The sequence below is a fragment of the Plecotus auritus genome, assembly GCF_963455305.1.
Source record: "Plecotus auritus genome assembly, chromosome: 6".
Taxonomy (NCBI): Eukaryota; Metazoa; Chordata; class Mammalia; order Chiroptera; family Vespertilionidae; genus Plecotus; species Plecotus auritus.
In genome coordinates, this window is record NC_137773.1 from 132,125,592 (window position 1) to 132,140,496 (window position 14,905).

Consider the following 14,905-nt stretch of genomic DNA (forward strand, 5'->3'; position numbering starts at 1 on the left):
AAAATGTAATTCAGAGATCAGTTGGAAAAAACACATGGGGTGTAGGGAAATGCTGCCTTCAGAAAAGGATTATATATATATTTAAGAATGTTTTTAGAATATGTAGATTGTCACCTCAAGAAACCTATTATGTGAAAATATGTGGAGAATACACCTAAATTAGTTGATTGCTCTCATTGACAAAAGGTTTTCCCCTATTAAAAGTATCACCACAGCATTCATCTAATATATGTAAAATAAGCTTTGGTTTATGTACAACATTTAAAGAATACAGCTATACAGTTAAGCCATGGTATACTTTCATTTTAATATTACAGAAACAATTTCTACTACCATATCACATGAAAATAGCTGGATGGATTTTTATGGCATTTGTAGCCAAGTTTGAGATGGCCTAACTTAAATACGGACTGTGTAGCATACTTGAAATTTACTTGCGAGGATCTCAAAGGGATGGGAGGCCATCCTCCAGAGTTCTATCACAGGCTTAGTGAGAGGCCCATATACATGTATGTGAAGTTACCATGGAGAAAGGAAATAAACAATGTTTTACAAAAATGATCTCCAAATGGAAAGTCACAAAATCAGAAACTATATATTGGTATTTATTCATAGCACTAGAGGCCCAGTGCGTGAAATTTGTGCATGGTAAGGTCCCTAGAGGCTGGTGGTAGCCGGCCAGGTACACCCTTCCTTCCACTGGCCAGCACCACCCCCTGATCGAACTCCCAGTCGAACTCCCAGTTGAGGGGACAATTTGCATACTATGCTTTTATTATATAAGATAATAATTACATATTCTCCTGCACTTGTAATCTCAAGCATGTGCCAATGAGTCTATAGGATAACAGTTAAGTATTGAAGTTATAAAAACCTATAAATAATACCAAGGTATTATTAGCCAATACTTTGGTAAATGGTAGAATCATTACATTTCAATAAACTTTAATATTGCAGTTTGTCTAGCTTTGGAGGTATTAAGTCATAAAATTAATATTTTTAAGTACAAGTTTTTAGCAATATATGATCACAGAATCTTACAATGAAAAAGGTCACTGACTCCCCTTGTTTAACTGAAGGAAATCTGATCATAATTTTTTTCTTATTGTATAATTTTTATATTAAAGGCATGGGAGAAGTTGCTGTTTGGAGTTTGTTTCTTTCATGCCCTCGTACAAGAGAGAAAGAAATTTGGTCCTCTTGGTTGGAATATTCCATATGGATTTAATGAATCCGACTTACGCATCAGTATTCGACAACTGCAGGTAAAATTAGAAAGGAACTAACGCTAATGGAGAATAACTGTGTATCAGGCCCTTTGCTTAGAAAAACTTAATTCTCCCAACATCACTACTAGGTGGGTAGATAGCAATAATAATTACAACGATGGTTTATGAAGCACTATCTCCATCTGGATTTTTCTTCTGCTACAAATAATGAAAAACCCAATTCAAACTGGCTTAAACCATAATGAAACTTATCTCACATTTTAAAAAGTGCAGAGGAATGACAGGCTCTGGAAGTTGGTTGATTCAGCAAAAGTGTTGTCATCAAGGACCCTGTCTTTTTGCAGTGCCCTCCTCAGTGTTGGCTTTATACAGACCCTCACTATCCTCTACTCTTCACTCAGTGAAATCTACAGTTTTGCTATATCAGTCAACAGAAACAGGCTAATTTAAGTAGAAAGGAATTTATTGAAAGAATATTGGGCAGATCACAGAATCACCAAGATGGCAGGAGAACCAAGGCATCCAGAGTCATATTCAGAGTCACATCATATCTGGTAGGAGTAGAGCCTCTACTTTTCTTGAATATTAGACACTGCAGCTCACATACTTGCCCCACACACTCTGGTCTGCTGCAGGCCCTCTGATATCATTTAAAAAAACATGCTATTCTTTGCTGTTCTTACTTCTTTGCTTAAAACCCTAGTTCAGTCTAGGATGGATGCATCTGAGGAGCCAAGCCCAGGTCAGAGGCCTAGGCTTTAGCTGTAAGAGAGGCTAGGACTCACAGTGTGAGACATTCAGAAGGTCGGCAGGCTCTCTCCAAATAAATAAATAAATATCCACTGTAACTCTCTACTAATTCAGACTTTGAACTAGGCACATTACTTATATTCTAATTCTCACAGCAACCCTGTAAGGTTGGTACTATTCCTATTTTTAAGAAAGCCAAAGCTATGAAGTGAACTTGCCCAATTATACAAACACAGAATATTAATATTTTTCTGTTTTTTAGCTGTGGTGAGGGCCTTTATGACATGTGGCCTCCAAAAGGTCACCCAAGATAATCCATGGTGATAATTCTTTCAACCCCACTTCTGTGTGTAGATAGATAGATAGATATTTAATGTCATCTAAAAATAGAAATGAAGTGAAAGACTTTGTTTTTCTTGTTTTATGTTTCATTTGTTTCAGTTATTTATAAATGAATATGACACAATTCCATTTGAAGCTATCTCTTACCTGACTGGGGAGTGTAACTATGGTGGAAGAGTGACAGATGATTGGGACAGACGTCTCCTCTTAACCATGCTGGCTGACTTTTATAATACACACATAATTGAAAACCCTCATTATAAATTTTCTCCCAGTGGAAACTATTTTGCACCTCCCAGAGGCACCTATAATGATTACATTGAATTCATTAAGGTAACTGATATCACTGAAAATAGGGTTAGATTTTAGTGTGATTTTCCTAAAAAGCAATTGAACAATTCCAAGGTAATGTATAGGGTTAGATAAATATTATTTCAATCAATTTTCAATATCTTTTGTTTCTAATAATTATTGAAAATTAGAAAAATTTGATTCCATTATTGTTTGGTTGATTTTTAACCCTTTTTGGTTTGCACGTGTCTACCTTATGAATTAATGTATCCAGTGATAATGTGATGCTTGCTTAATCTATTCTCGTAGAAACTTCCATTTACTCAACACCCTGAGGTATTTGGATTACATGAAAATGTTGATATCTCCAAAGATCTTCAACAAACAAAAGTCCTCTTTGAGTCCTTGCTTCTCACCCAGGGAGGCTCCAAACAGACAGGATCCTCAGGAAGTACTGACCAGATTCTACTTGAAATTAGCAGAGATATTCTCCAAAAGGTAATTTTTGTTTAAAATATGTCGCTTATAATATAATATAAATCAAAATGGTACTGAAATGGCAATCTGAAAACTCCATTTAAGAGCATTATGACCTTGTGTGAGATATTTTACCTTTCTGAGCATTAGTTTCCAGATCTGTAAAGTGGTGACAAGAAGTATGGAACAGACTGGTGAATCTCAGAGGGATGGAGGGGGTGGGTGGGGAGAGATTAACCCGGGAATTTATATGCATATATGCATAGCCCATGGACACAGACAATAGTGTGGTGAAGGCCGGGAGGAGCGGGTGCAGGGTGGAGAGGGTTAATAGGGGGTGGGGAGAAGATCTTTGTAATATTTTCAACAATAGGCAGCTGATCGGTGTTTCTAACTCTCTATCCCTCTCCCTTCCTATCTGTAAAAACATCAGTAAAATATTAAAAAAAAAAAAAGATGCAGGATGCCCAACCCAGTGGTCAGCAAACTCATTAGTCAACAGAGCCAAATATCAACAGTACAACGATTGAAATTTCTTTTGAGAGCCAAAAACCGACTTCTGCTCATGGGCCACAAAGTTTCAATCGCACTGTATGTGCACGCCCACACGTGGTATTTTGTGGAAGAGCCACACTCAAGGGGCCAAAGAGCCGTATGTGGCTCGCGAGCCGCAGTTTGCCGACCACTGCCCTAACCAGTTTGGCTCAGTGAATAGAGTGTCAGCCTGCGGACTCAAGGGTCCCAGGCTCGATTCCGGTCATGTATCTTGGTTGTGGGCACATACCCAGTAGGGAGTGTGCAGGAGACAGCTGATCAATATTTCTAACTCTCTATCCCTCTCCCTTCCTCTCTGTAAAAAATCAATAAAATATATTTTAGAAAAATAAAGATGCAGGAAGGACACCCATACAACCAGAGGTGGCGATTCACTTAATTAGAATTACTCTAACCAGACACAACGTAAAATCTTTGGAGAAGGTGCGTGCTGACTTGATCAGAGGGACAAAGGAAAAGAATCTCAGAGTGAAAGGACTATTTCAGATGCCGGCCCAGGCGCTCAGAATCACTACAAGAAAAACTGCCTGTGGGAGGGTTCTAAGACTTAGGATCAGTTTCAGATGAAGATCCACAAGCAACTCATTGACTTGCACAATCCTTGATTGCTTTCATCAGTATTGAGTCAGGAGTCCAGGTTTAAGTCACCACTGTAGATAATTAAATCAACATCACACCCACCCACCCACCCCCCCCCCCTTTTTTTTCTTTTTTGTTAATCTTCACCCAAGTATATTTTTCCATTGATTTTTAGAGAGAGTGGAAGGGAGGGGTAGAGACAGAGAGAGGGGAACATCAATATGAGAGAGACACATCAATTGGTTGCCTCCCCCACGCACCCGGACTAAGGCTAGGGGTTGAGCCTGCAACCAAGGTACATGTACCCTTAACCTAAATCCAACTGGGGACCCTTTAGTTCCAGGCCGACCCTTTATCCACTGAGCCAAAGCACCTAGGGCTTAAATCAACCTTTTTAATAAATTGACTATCAGTTGTAATAAATAAATAAATTAATAAATAAATAAATAAATAAATAAATAAATAAATAAAGTACTTTGCATAACACCTAGCACATGGTAAGTTCTTAGTAACTATAGCTGTGGATGAGCTAATGAACCTATATGGTTTATTGTCATTTCTAAGCAAAGATAATGGACCTACTTTTAAGAAATACGTTTTTATTGATTTCAGAGAGAGGAAGGGAGAGAGAGATAGAAACATCAATGAGAGAGAAACAGGTTTCTTTTAAATATATATATTTTATTGATTTAAGAGAGGAAGGGAGAGGGAAATAGATAGAAATATCGGTGATGAGAGAGAATCATCAATCAGCTGCCTCCTGCACACCCACTACTGAAAATCAAGCCTGCTACCTGGGCATGTGCCAGGAATTGAAACAGTGACCTCCTGGTGCATGGGACAACCCTCAATCAACTGAGCCACACCGGCCAGAGTGATAATGGACCTACTTTTTAAAAATGGAGGAAATGGTCTGAACTTACTGGATCAAGGAGTGAATAGTTTTTAGGCTACCTTAGGCAGTGAGGAGGCACAGAATTAGCTGCTCGCACTCTTTTTCTTTATTCCATAATATAACCCACTGTTCTTAGTTAGCCCTCTCACCTTTTTTGTCTTAAATTCAATAAAGAACTAATGTAACTTTATAAACATCATGGTCCCAAAGCACAGATCTTCACAATTCTTCTCTCAGGCAAATACTGTAATTATCCCCACAGTGTTAGGCACTCTGACAGCAGAACCGGACCCAGAGTCCATCTGCCTTGGAAGCCCATGGGCAGCACCACTCCTCAACTCTCACAGTTGGTAGCCTTGTCTGACATCGCTCCTTAGGAGCCTACTCACCGGGCTGCTGCCACTGGAGAAGAGAGCGGAGCAGCAATGCCTGTGACCCCTGAGTTAGAGCAAACCAGCCTCCTCCCACCCCTACCCCTGGAATGCTGCTTCTGTTGTTTGCCTTTTCTTACCCCTTACCATTTCTGCCGTTTACCTCTGTGGGGAAAGGTTCTCACCCTTGCAGAGTGGTGGCACTTACAAAATCCCTAACAGGAAGTTACCTGACACTGGAATCTGGAACTTATATGGAGTAGAGGGGTTGTACTAAGCCAGTGGTCGGCAAACCGCGGCTCGCGAGCCACATGCGGCTCTTTGGCCCCTTGAGTGTGGCTCTTCCACAAAATACCACGGCCTGGGCAAGTCTATTTTGAAGAAGTGGCGTTAGAAGAAGTTTAAGTTTAAAAAATTTGGCTCTCAAAAGAAATTTCAGTCGTTGTAGCGTGACTTATAATTCTTTAGCAACACCCAGGGACCATCACCTGAAGATACTCTGGGCAGCTCAACTTTTTTTAGTTTGATGCTTCCCTGATTCGGAAACTTTTTGTCCCTTAAGGAGTATGAATTCCAATGTCTTGCAGCTTGATCATCAGTCCCAAAGTCCCCTTCACTTCTCAGGCATCCCTGAGGTGCCTCATAGAAATCAGACACTTGATGGCCTTCTCTTCCCTATGCCCTGGAACCCTGCTACATTCACACATTATTTATTTGATAGCATAAACTAAGCTATTTGAAGCCAGTTGATAATTGATTGGAAATCAATATAAAACAATTATGAAATGGTACATCAGTTTTATCAATACGAATAAGATTCAATTTACAAAAGGAAATTATACTACTTTTCAGAAATGTTTATCTTCTGCAAAGTGCTATGCCCTGCAGTGTGGGCCTTGGGAATTAAAGACCTGTGGGTTTAAACAGATCATTTTTTGGCTGTGTACCCTTGGGCAGTTACTTATCCTCTCTTTACTTAAATGCCTCATCTGTAAATGGATATAATAATGGCCACCTAAGAGGAAATGGTAAGGATTAAATGAGATTATGTTTAGCCCTAGCCAGTTTGGCTCAGTGGATAGAACATCAGCCCATGGACTGAAGGGTCCCGGGTTGTATTCCGGTCAAGGGCACATAACTCGGTTGCAGGCTCGATCCCTAGCTCTGGTCAGGGAGGATTAACAAAAAACAAAACAAAACAAAAAAAAGAGATGATGTATAGAAAGCAGGTACATAGTAACTGCTTAGTGCTAGCTATTAGTATTATTGCTGAATGAAACTATCTATTCTAGAGTAATATGTGATCTTCAAAATCTGTTCTCTTAGCTACCAAATGATTTTGACATTGAAGCAGCCCTATTGAAGTATCCTGTGAGCTATGAAGAGAGCATGAATACTGTGTTAGTACAAGAAATGGAAAGATTTAACAAGTAAGGATCTATATCCCCAGTGATCCATAAGGTGACCAACCAAAGTTGATAAAAGTTGGTATTGACTTAAAGCTTTAAGAAAAAAATTATCAAAACTTGCCATTTCTTTATAATTTCTCCCTTTTTTAATTCATAATTTAACTGCATAACCTTTTGCCTCAGAAGTGAGGATATCTTTTGTAATGTAAAAACAATGATGAAAAAGAAATCTGGTTAAAATATTCATTAATTAGAATTTTTCATCAATCCATTACTAGTCTCTTCAGAAACTAAAGATGAAATGAGCATTAATAAGGCCTGTGTGTAGTCACATCTTTTGACATTTTTCTTCCATTTAATATATATATATACCTTGTTTTTCTTCCTGAGTACAATCTAGGTTGATTAGGTACCCCATACTAGCAAACAGATTATATATGCTTTGAATTTTTAAATTGCATTTTCTACAATTAAGTCCAGGCTTAAGGAATGGAGATTGTTTTGGTCATGAATTTTCTAAGTGTTTCCGAGTTTATTTGGGTTTCCAGACTTGTTTTAAAATAAAACATTAATTAATTCAGTATTTTGTAAGAGCATACATATAATAAGTATTCACAAGAACTTATCTATAACAATAAAAGGATAATATGATAATTAGACTGGACGTCCTTCTGGACGAAGCTGGGGCTGCAAGGGCTGATCCCCTTGCACGAATTTCATGCATCGGGCCTCTAGTATGTAATAACGTATTATCCCTCACATCAGGTATATTTAGGCGTCTAGCCTAAAACTCTGACATCAGGTGTATTTTTAGTATTCTTAGCAGTTTGGGCCTGAGTGGGAAGCAGAGTATTTAAAAGTGCATAAATGAATATAAGCTTTATGTTTTGAGGCAGTTTCCCAAATTCAACCACTGTATAACACTTTTATAACTTTTTCCACATTTAAAAGTCACCTGTAATATTATTTATGTAATCATTCTCTGCTTAAATTAGCCTGGTCCTATGCAATAATACCTAAAAAACTAGTTGTATTATTTACTTTATTTAAACTATTTATTTTTAAAATGAAAAATGTTCATTTAAGTATAAGTTAAAATAACCTTACATTGCCAAGTAGAAATGACCATACTTTGGGAAACACCCTTATAAAGCTGTGAATGAGATTCCTGCTGTTTCTTCTGAGAAGATTCCATGTTGATATTTATTTCACATATATGTTGATAACATAATTGCTTTCCTTGCAGTTTAATTAAAACTATACGTAGCACTCTACAGGACCTCGAGAAAGCTATTAAGGGTGTGGTTGTAATGGATTCTGCATTGGAGGCACTCTCCGGAAGTTTGCTTGTTGGGAAAGTTCCAGAAATATGGGCCCAACGATCATACCCAAGTCTTAAGCCTCTAGGAAGTTACATCACAGATTTTCTAGCCCGGTTGAACTTTTTACAGGTAAAAGATTATATATAAAGGGGAGACATTAGAAATTGGCTATGGTCACTTGAGGTCTCTGAGTTGAATGGAATGTGATTAGTAGTTTCATGGTAATCTAACCAAAATTTTACAATATTGAAAATTACACATATTTCAAAGCATTGAATAGAGAATTAAAATTTTGCTTTACTCAAACCCAAGTAATATGTGACATTTATATTTTCAAAGATTCTGCTTTTGTGGTAAATCACCAAAAGAGCCCGAGGCTTGGGTTTATCAATAATTGGGCATTGTCTTTTGTTTTAAATATATTTTTATTTATTTCAGAGAGGAAGGGAGAGGGAGAGATAGAAACATCAGTGATGAGAGAGAATCATTGATTGGCTGCCTCCTGTACAACCCCCACTGGGGATCGAACCCACAACCTGGGCTTGTGCCCTGACCGGAAATCGAACCCTGAACTCCTGGTTCATATGTCTACGTTCAATCACTGAGCCACGCCAGCCGGGCTGGGCATTGTCTTAAAATCAGTTACTTCTACCTCATAAAACCAGGGAAAAGATGAATGCTTTGAAATCTCATTCTCCCCACCACCCCCACCACCCAACCACCACCCTCTCCTGGCCAACTCCCGCTCCAAATACACACTTAAAAGGAAGCTCAGGGCAGGAAAGCAAGCATAGAGCAAGGTGCTGTTTTTCCTCACTAACTCCTCAGCTCACTCCCATCTTATGGTTGAAATTTATGTATGGGTATTGGGTGAGGAAAGACCCAAAAATACTTTTTGTAAAATCACACAGTTATGTGACCTTTCAGTGTTCAGTTGCCTTTTTATTATATAAAAGCTTTATTTGTTTCACTGTAGAAGCTAATCATAAAATATCCAGTGCTTGTAAAGATTAGAGGGACAGGCTTTTTCAGACATCACTTTTCAATTTTTGTCTATCTTGTTACGTTAATTTAAATTTCTTTGATTATTTATTGGTGAGCTTGTGCTTCTTTTGGTATGTGTGCTTGCCATTTGTATTTTTCTGTGAATTGCCTATTCATCTCCTAGGCCATTTTTCTTTTGGACTACTTAGCAATTTTTAATTTATAGGAGCTTTTTATGTAGATTAATATTTAACAAACAAAAAAGTACAGAATAGTGGTTTTAAGTGTTTAAGCTCTAGAAGAGTTGTCACTTCCTAGCCTCAGTTTCTTTACCCATAAAATGGGCATTTTTATCTCACTGGGTAACACTCTACAATATGAGGTAAGCATTCAATAAATGTGGACTATTCTTTTGTAAAATCAGAAACTAATGAATTTTATCAAATGCCTTCTCATCATTTTTTGCTGGTGATGTCACTTTTTATCTTCTTTAGCTCATTATTGCATTGAATTATATCACTACATTTCCAAATGTAAAACCATTCTTGTGTTTCTACAAAAATCCCTCTTGGTCAGTGGTACCTTATTCTTTTAATGTTTTAATTGATTCCATTTGGATGTTTTTAGGGCTTTTGATATGGATTACCTATTTATCCTCCAGAAAATTTGTTCAACTATATCCCCATCAATAGTGAATGAGTGCCTGTTTCTCAGTAATTAGTGTTCATTTTTATCTTTGCTAATTTGATAAGTGAGCATGTGTACCCCTGGGAGATTCCTAGGCATGTCTTTTACTTCTTCCTATATGTACCAGTCTTTCTGTCCCTTATCAGAAGCATCTGACATAGTTAATTCCATCCTCCCCTTGCCACACTTTCACTTTTTTTTAATGCCCTAATTTATTTCCCAAATTTTTCTAGAACTTTTATTGGAACTGCTTGCATTTCAGTATATATTGCTTTGTTGCTGAAGGGCCTGATGAGTCTTCAGCTTAGTCCCCTAGAGGGGTCCTGGCAGGGTGCCAGCTGGGACAGTCTCCAGGATAAATTCAATTTATTGTTGTTACTATAAGTTCACATCAAACTCTCTACTTTCTGAAATTTGCATTTCCCCTTGAAATCATCCCATTTGAATGAGTTAGAAAGGTCTCATTATTGAGCACTTTATCACCCTTTACCACAAATCTTCCCCTGAATGGATCTCCCCCATTGTTCCCTTACCCTTACAGAAGCTGCACAATTTTCCCATATCTTTCTTTCTCCTAGACTCTTGACTTCACCTCTTAATCGTTCTTAGAGTTAAATTAAGCAAATAAGTCATCTGGAGTTTCCTGTCCTTTTTTTCTCATTTCTCTCCCACCATTGACCCTATTTATCTTCCCCTTCTCCTTCCTGTACCTTTTTTTTAAGCTTTTTTTTTTTTTTTTTTTTTGCACACTGGCTATCATTTCAGATTAAATCCAGGATCTGACACTATCTGTGTGAAATTGAGCAAGATACTCATCTTTCTGGACCCAGTTTCCTCACCTGTAAAATGGGAGGAAAATACCTGACTCATTGAGTTATTTTGTGAACTAAATGAGGTAATGCATGTAAAGTTCTTAGCACAGTGCCTGGTATGTACAAAGGACTCAGTTAATTCAGAGATTGTATATAAGTAGCTCATCCAGACACTCATGACATTCTTGACTAAATGAAGCTGTGGAATGAGCAATGGAATTTTCTAAGCACTTGCCTTCTGGGTTCTTACAGCTTCCTTGTGTGAGGTGCTGGTTCTGCCTAGCTTGTGCCCTCGCCGAACTCCATCTCTTTCTCTACTTCTTGATCTGATAGCTTGTACTGTTCTAATATCTCTAGCAGGGGTTTGTTCTCTTCCAGGAAGCAAAGCTGGCTTCTTCCCATAGCGTGCTGCTCACTCAGAGAACAAGTGCATTTTATTAATTTATCTGTTCAGTCAACAAATGTAAATTGAGACTCCACTTTGTCCAAAGCACCTTGTTGTTGGACAAAGTTGCCAAGTTGCCTCCAAGTTGCCAATAGCCTATAGGGATATAGTGTATGTATCTAAGAAAAAACTAATACGGTATAGTAAGGGATCTGTCACAAAAGACTAAAGTGCTTTGGGAACTCAAAGAGAGGAGAGAGTTCTTTTCGCTCAGGAAAGCAGTTTGTTTATTGGATGAGGTAGTATTTGAACTGGGTCTAAAGGATGAATGATTTTGGACGCTACAAAAAAAGGACGAGATTTAAGAGAGATAGCTGTGGCATGATGTAATTTAGATGGCTTCTGTTGTAAAATTTTTGACATAAGATAAAACAAAATTTGTTTCTTTGTGTAGTTGAAAATCAGGTGGTAAAGTGGCTCCAGGCAGGGTTTGAATTCGGGTACAAACATGGTCACCTGATCTTGGTTTCTTGCACTTCATCTCGTGGCTCCAGTCTCTGTGGGGTAACTGTATTCTCAGATTCTCCTCTGATGGTAGCATGATAGCAACAGCAACTCTAGCCTCACAACTTTATAGAGAGTTGAGAGTGAGTCTTTTCTCCAAAAGTCCCAGCAAGAATCTCAGCATCTCTAGCTTTGATTGGGTCACAAGCCCATTCCTGAATCAATCCTTATGACTGGAGGTATGATTGGCTAAGCAACGGATCCCTTGCCTTCCAGAAGGTGTAATACCACTGCCAGAAGAGCTTGGAGTGAGAGTGTAGGAGGGTTCATCCACCAGAAGGACTTAAGAGTATTTTTACTGTAAGATAAGTAGAAAAAAAACAACAGATGTCCACCCAGTGCAAAGAAGAGACCTGCAAATGGTGCATTCTGGTTAGAACGTAAGATGCTTGAAGGGAATCAAAAAGGATAGAGCTGAAATACAGGTTGGGGCCAGATTGTGAAGTATCTTGAACAGAAGACTAAGGTGTTTACACTAAGGTGTATTTAGACTTTAATTTGGTGGCATAGCAGTAGGTCACTGAAAAAATCATGCAAGATGCTAAACCTGATCCAAACCATGCATGGCGAGGTATCCTCCGGCAGCATTGTTATAGATGTGTTGAGCAGGAAGAGAGAAAAGCAGCAAGAAAAAGTACACACTGATAGAGAAAAAAGACCATGGATATCTAAACTGGAGTGAGGGCAGTGGGCATGGAGGAAGAGAGTTTAAGAAGGTTAAGGAACTGGAGTCAACACATGAGGGCTATAGTTAGACAATGTTTCTGAAGATGGTTGCTTTTGAGTGGGATTAAGTAATAAATAAGCCCCTAAATAATTTATATTTGGCTTTCTGAAGAAAATTTGAATCTTTCAAACTTTGTTTTATTCGGGTTAATGTTAAAATGAGTTAGAATTTTCCAAGAAGAGGAACTAGAAGGGAAAAGAGGTAGGAGGGCCAAGATAGGTAGTGTGTTTGGTGTCAGGAAGAGTCCTGTAATGGAAATTGTGGGCAATACACATGAAAACCAGAATCAGGAATTATGTCAGGTGACACTTGTGTAAGTTGAAAAAATAAACATTCTGTTTTTCCTTTACAGGACTGGTATGATTTAGGAAAACCTTGTGTATTTTGGCTCTCTGGTTTCTTTTTCACCCAAGCCTTTTTAACTGGAGCTATGCAGAATTATGCCAGAAAATATACCATCCCTATTGATTTACTAGGATATGAATTTGAGGTACAGTAACTTCTTAAATTGCACAGTATAGTATTACATAAAAGTCATGTAGTTAAGCAAGGAGGATATGCAGAATTCATATTTTTATAGCCCATTATATACAATTTGACTTTTTTTCATTCTTTGAATTTCATGAAGAAAGTATATATTTGTCTTGCTATCTCTAAAATATAATAGAAATTTTATATATCTCAATATTCAATTTGAATAATCCAGGAGCATTTGAGATCTTGCTCCTCAGCATATGTTGTCAGTTTTGGTTCAAATACACTCTTAAAAATTCTCTTTTAAAAATCCAATGCTGCTTTTCTATTTTAGCAAAAATTAATATGAGGTACAGTAAAACTTGATAAAATATTTCACAAAGAACTGTATTACACATTTTTACATTTACACTTTACTGAAAATTATATAGTTTAAGGAGCTCTGATATAACAGTTTCCCTGAATGTGTTCTGAAGATTTAGCCAATGTTTTCTTTATGAGACTAAAGTTATCTGGAGAGGAGATCATTACCAGTGTGTGCCTCTACCTTTAGGTTATTCCTTATGATACATCCGAGACAGCACCAGAAGATGGAGTTTACATCCATGGATTATATCTCGATGGAGCACGCTGGGACAGACCAAGGTCCATAGTTTCAAAGCAAAGATCTCTTTAATTGTAGCTGAATCTTCAGTCAGATAAGCTGGCTGCTGCCTTCCTCTCTGACCCTCCTCCCCGCAACCAAAATGCCTCTTCTAGGGAATATGTCAAGTAATAAATATCAGAATTCTTGCCATAAATCATTACTCAGGCTGGGCAAAGTGATGAGTGGTTTTTAGGTCCTAAATAGTTTTTAGTTAATATTTCAGTAGTCTAAATTGAAGAACATCATTTTCCTACTTCTTCTGTTTTATAACAGTTACCTTCCATTTTATAAAGTGTAGGAGCACCTCACTTTTAAACAATTTACAGTTATAGTAAAGGTATTATTTCTCCTGGTGAATGGAAAACTTTTTCTTGTATTTTGATGACATAATAAATAAATATTTAAAATAAATGCTGAATTTCCAGCTTGGGAAACTAAGCAATATATATATATATACTTTTATTGATTTCAGAGAGGAAGGGAGAGGGAGAAATAGAAACATCAATGATGACAGAGAATTATTGATTGGCTGCCTCCTGCAGGTCCCCAATTGGGGATCGAGCCCACAACCTGGGCATGTGCCCTTGACCAGAATCGAATCTGGGATCCCTCAGTCTCCAGGCTGATGCTCAAACTGGCTAGGGCAGCAATGCTATTCTTGCTTGAAATATATAAGGTAAGAGAGGAAGGAAGAACATATTTCCCCTGGAAATTCATTAATAAACATAATCCTCTATTTCCAGAGTCAGACTTAGACTTTGCTCTCAAGGGAACGTTAAAGGCCAAAGCAGAGAAAATTGCTTAAGGAGCAAGAAGGTGGTTCTACAGAGATCATTCTAAGACAGAGCTATGAGAAGACTTGGATGCACATAGTTCATTTGATTCTTCTTTTTCATCACTCTAATGGGTGATGAAATTTCTCTTAACTTTTCTTTATATATGTATTCATCTTTTTGTTTCTTTCTTCTTTCAAACTAATAAGCAAGCAAACAAACAATGTAGCATAGGGAAAAGAAGCCACATTTCTAGATAGGCATATCTATATTTGAATCCTAACACTGGCATTTCAGAACTGTGTTACTATGAGAAAAGTACTCAAATTTTCTGAGTCGCCACTCTACCTGTGAAATTGGAATAGGACTGGGGACAAGATCATTGTGAGGGTGAAATGTTATAGGCCAGTGTCTGCCTCATGGACAGCACTTTAAAAATGGCAGGAATTGATATTTGTCCACTCTTTGTACATATAGCCTTTGCACAGTTTTCTTTTGGTTCTCCCAATTTTTCATTGTCTCTTCCTTGGATTTATTTTGTTGTTGTTGTAATTTCTTTTTGTTTGTTTTTTTACATTTTTTTCCTGCATATCTTTGGTTCTCTCTTGTATTAAAAGCCACTATCTAAGTAGC

General features: G+C 37.7%; 2 protein-coding genes across 2 annotated transcripts in view; both read left to right on the top strand.

Moving 5' to 3' along the window:
• DNASE1L3 (deoxyribonuclease 1L3) overlaps positions 1–14,905 on the top strand; it is a 969,732-nt gene that overhangs the window by 778,886 nt on the left and 175,941 nt on the right. The gene's annotated exons all lie outside the window — the stretch shown is intronic.
• The window catches only part of DNAH12 (dynein axonemal heavy chain 12), a gene marked incomplete at both ends in the record, with an annotated part of 228,478 nt that overhangs the window by 212,109 nt on the left and 1,464 nt on the right, over positions 1–14,905 (top strand). The window contains 7 exon segments of the mRNA XM_080674339.1: positions 1,128–1,265; positions 2,421–2,654; positions 2,922–3,110; positions 6,816–6,919; positions 8,145–8,349; positions 12,732–12,869; positions 13,407–13,498. Coding sequence (XP_080530465.1) covers positions 1,128–1,265; positions 2,421–2,654; positions 2,922–3,110; positions 6,816–6,919; positions 8,145–8,349; positions 12,732–12,869; positions 13,407–13,498 — 1,100 coding nt within the window.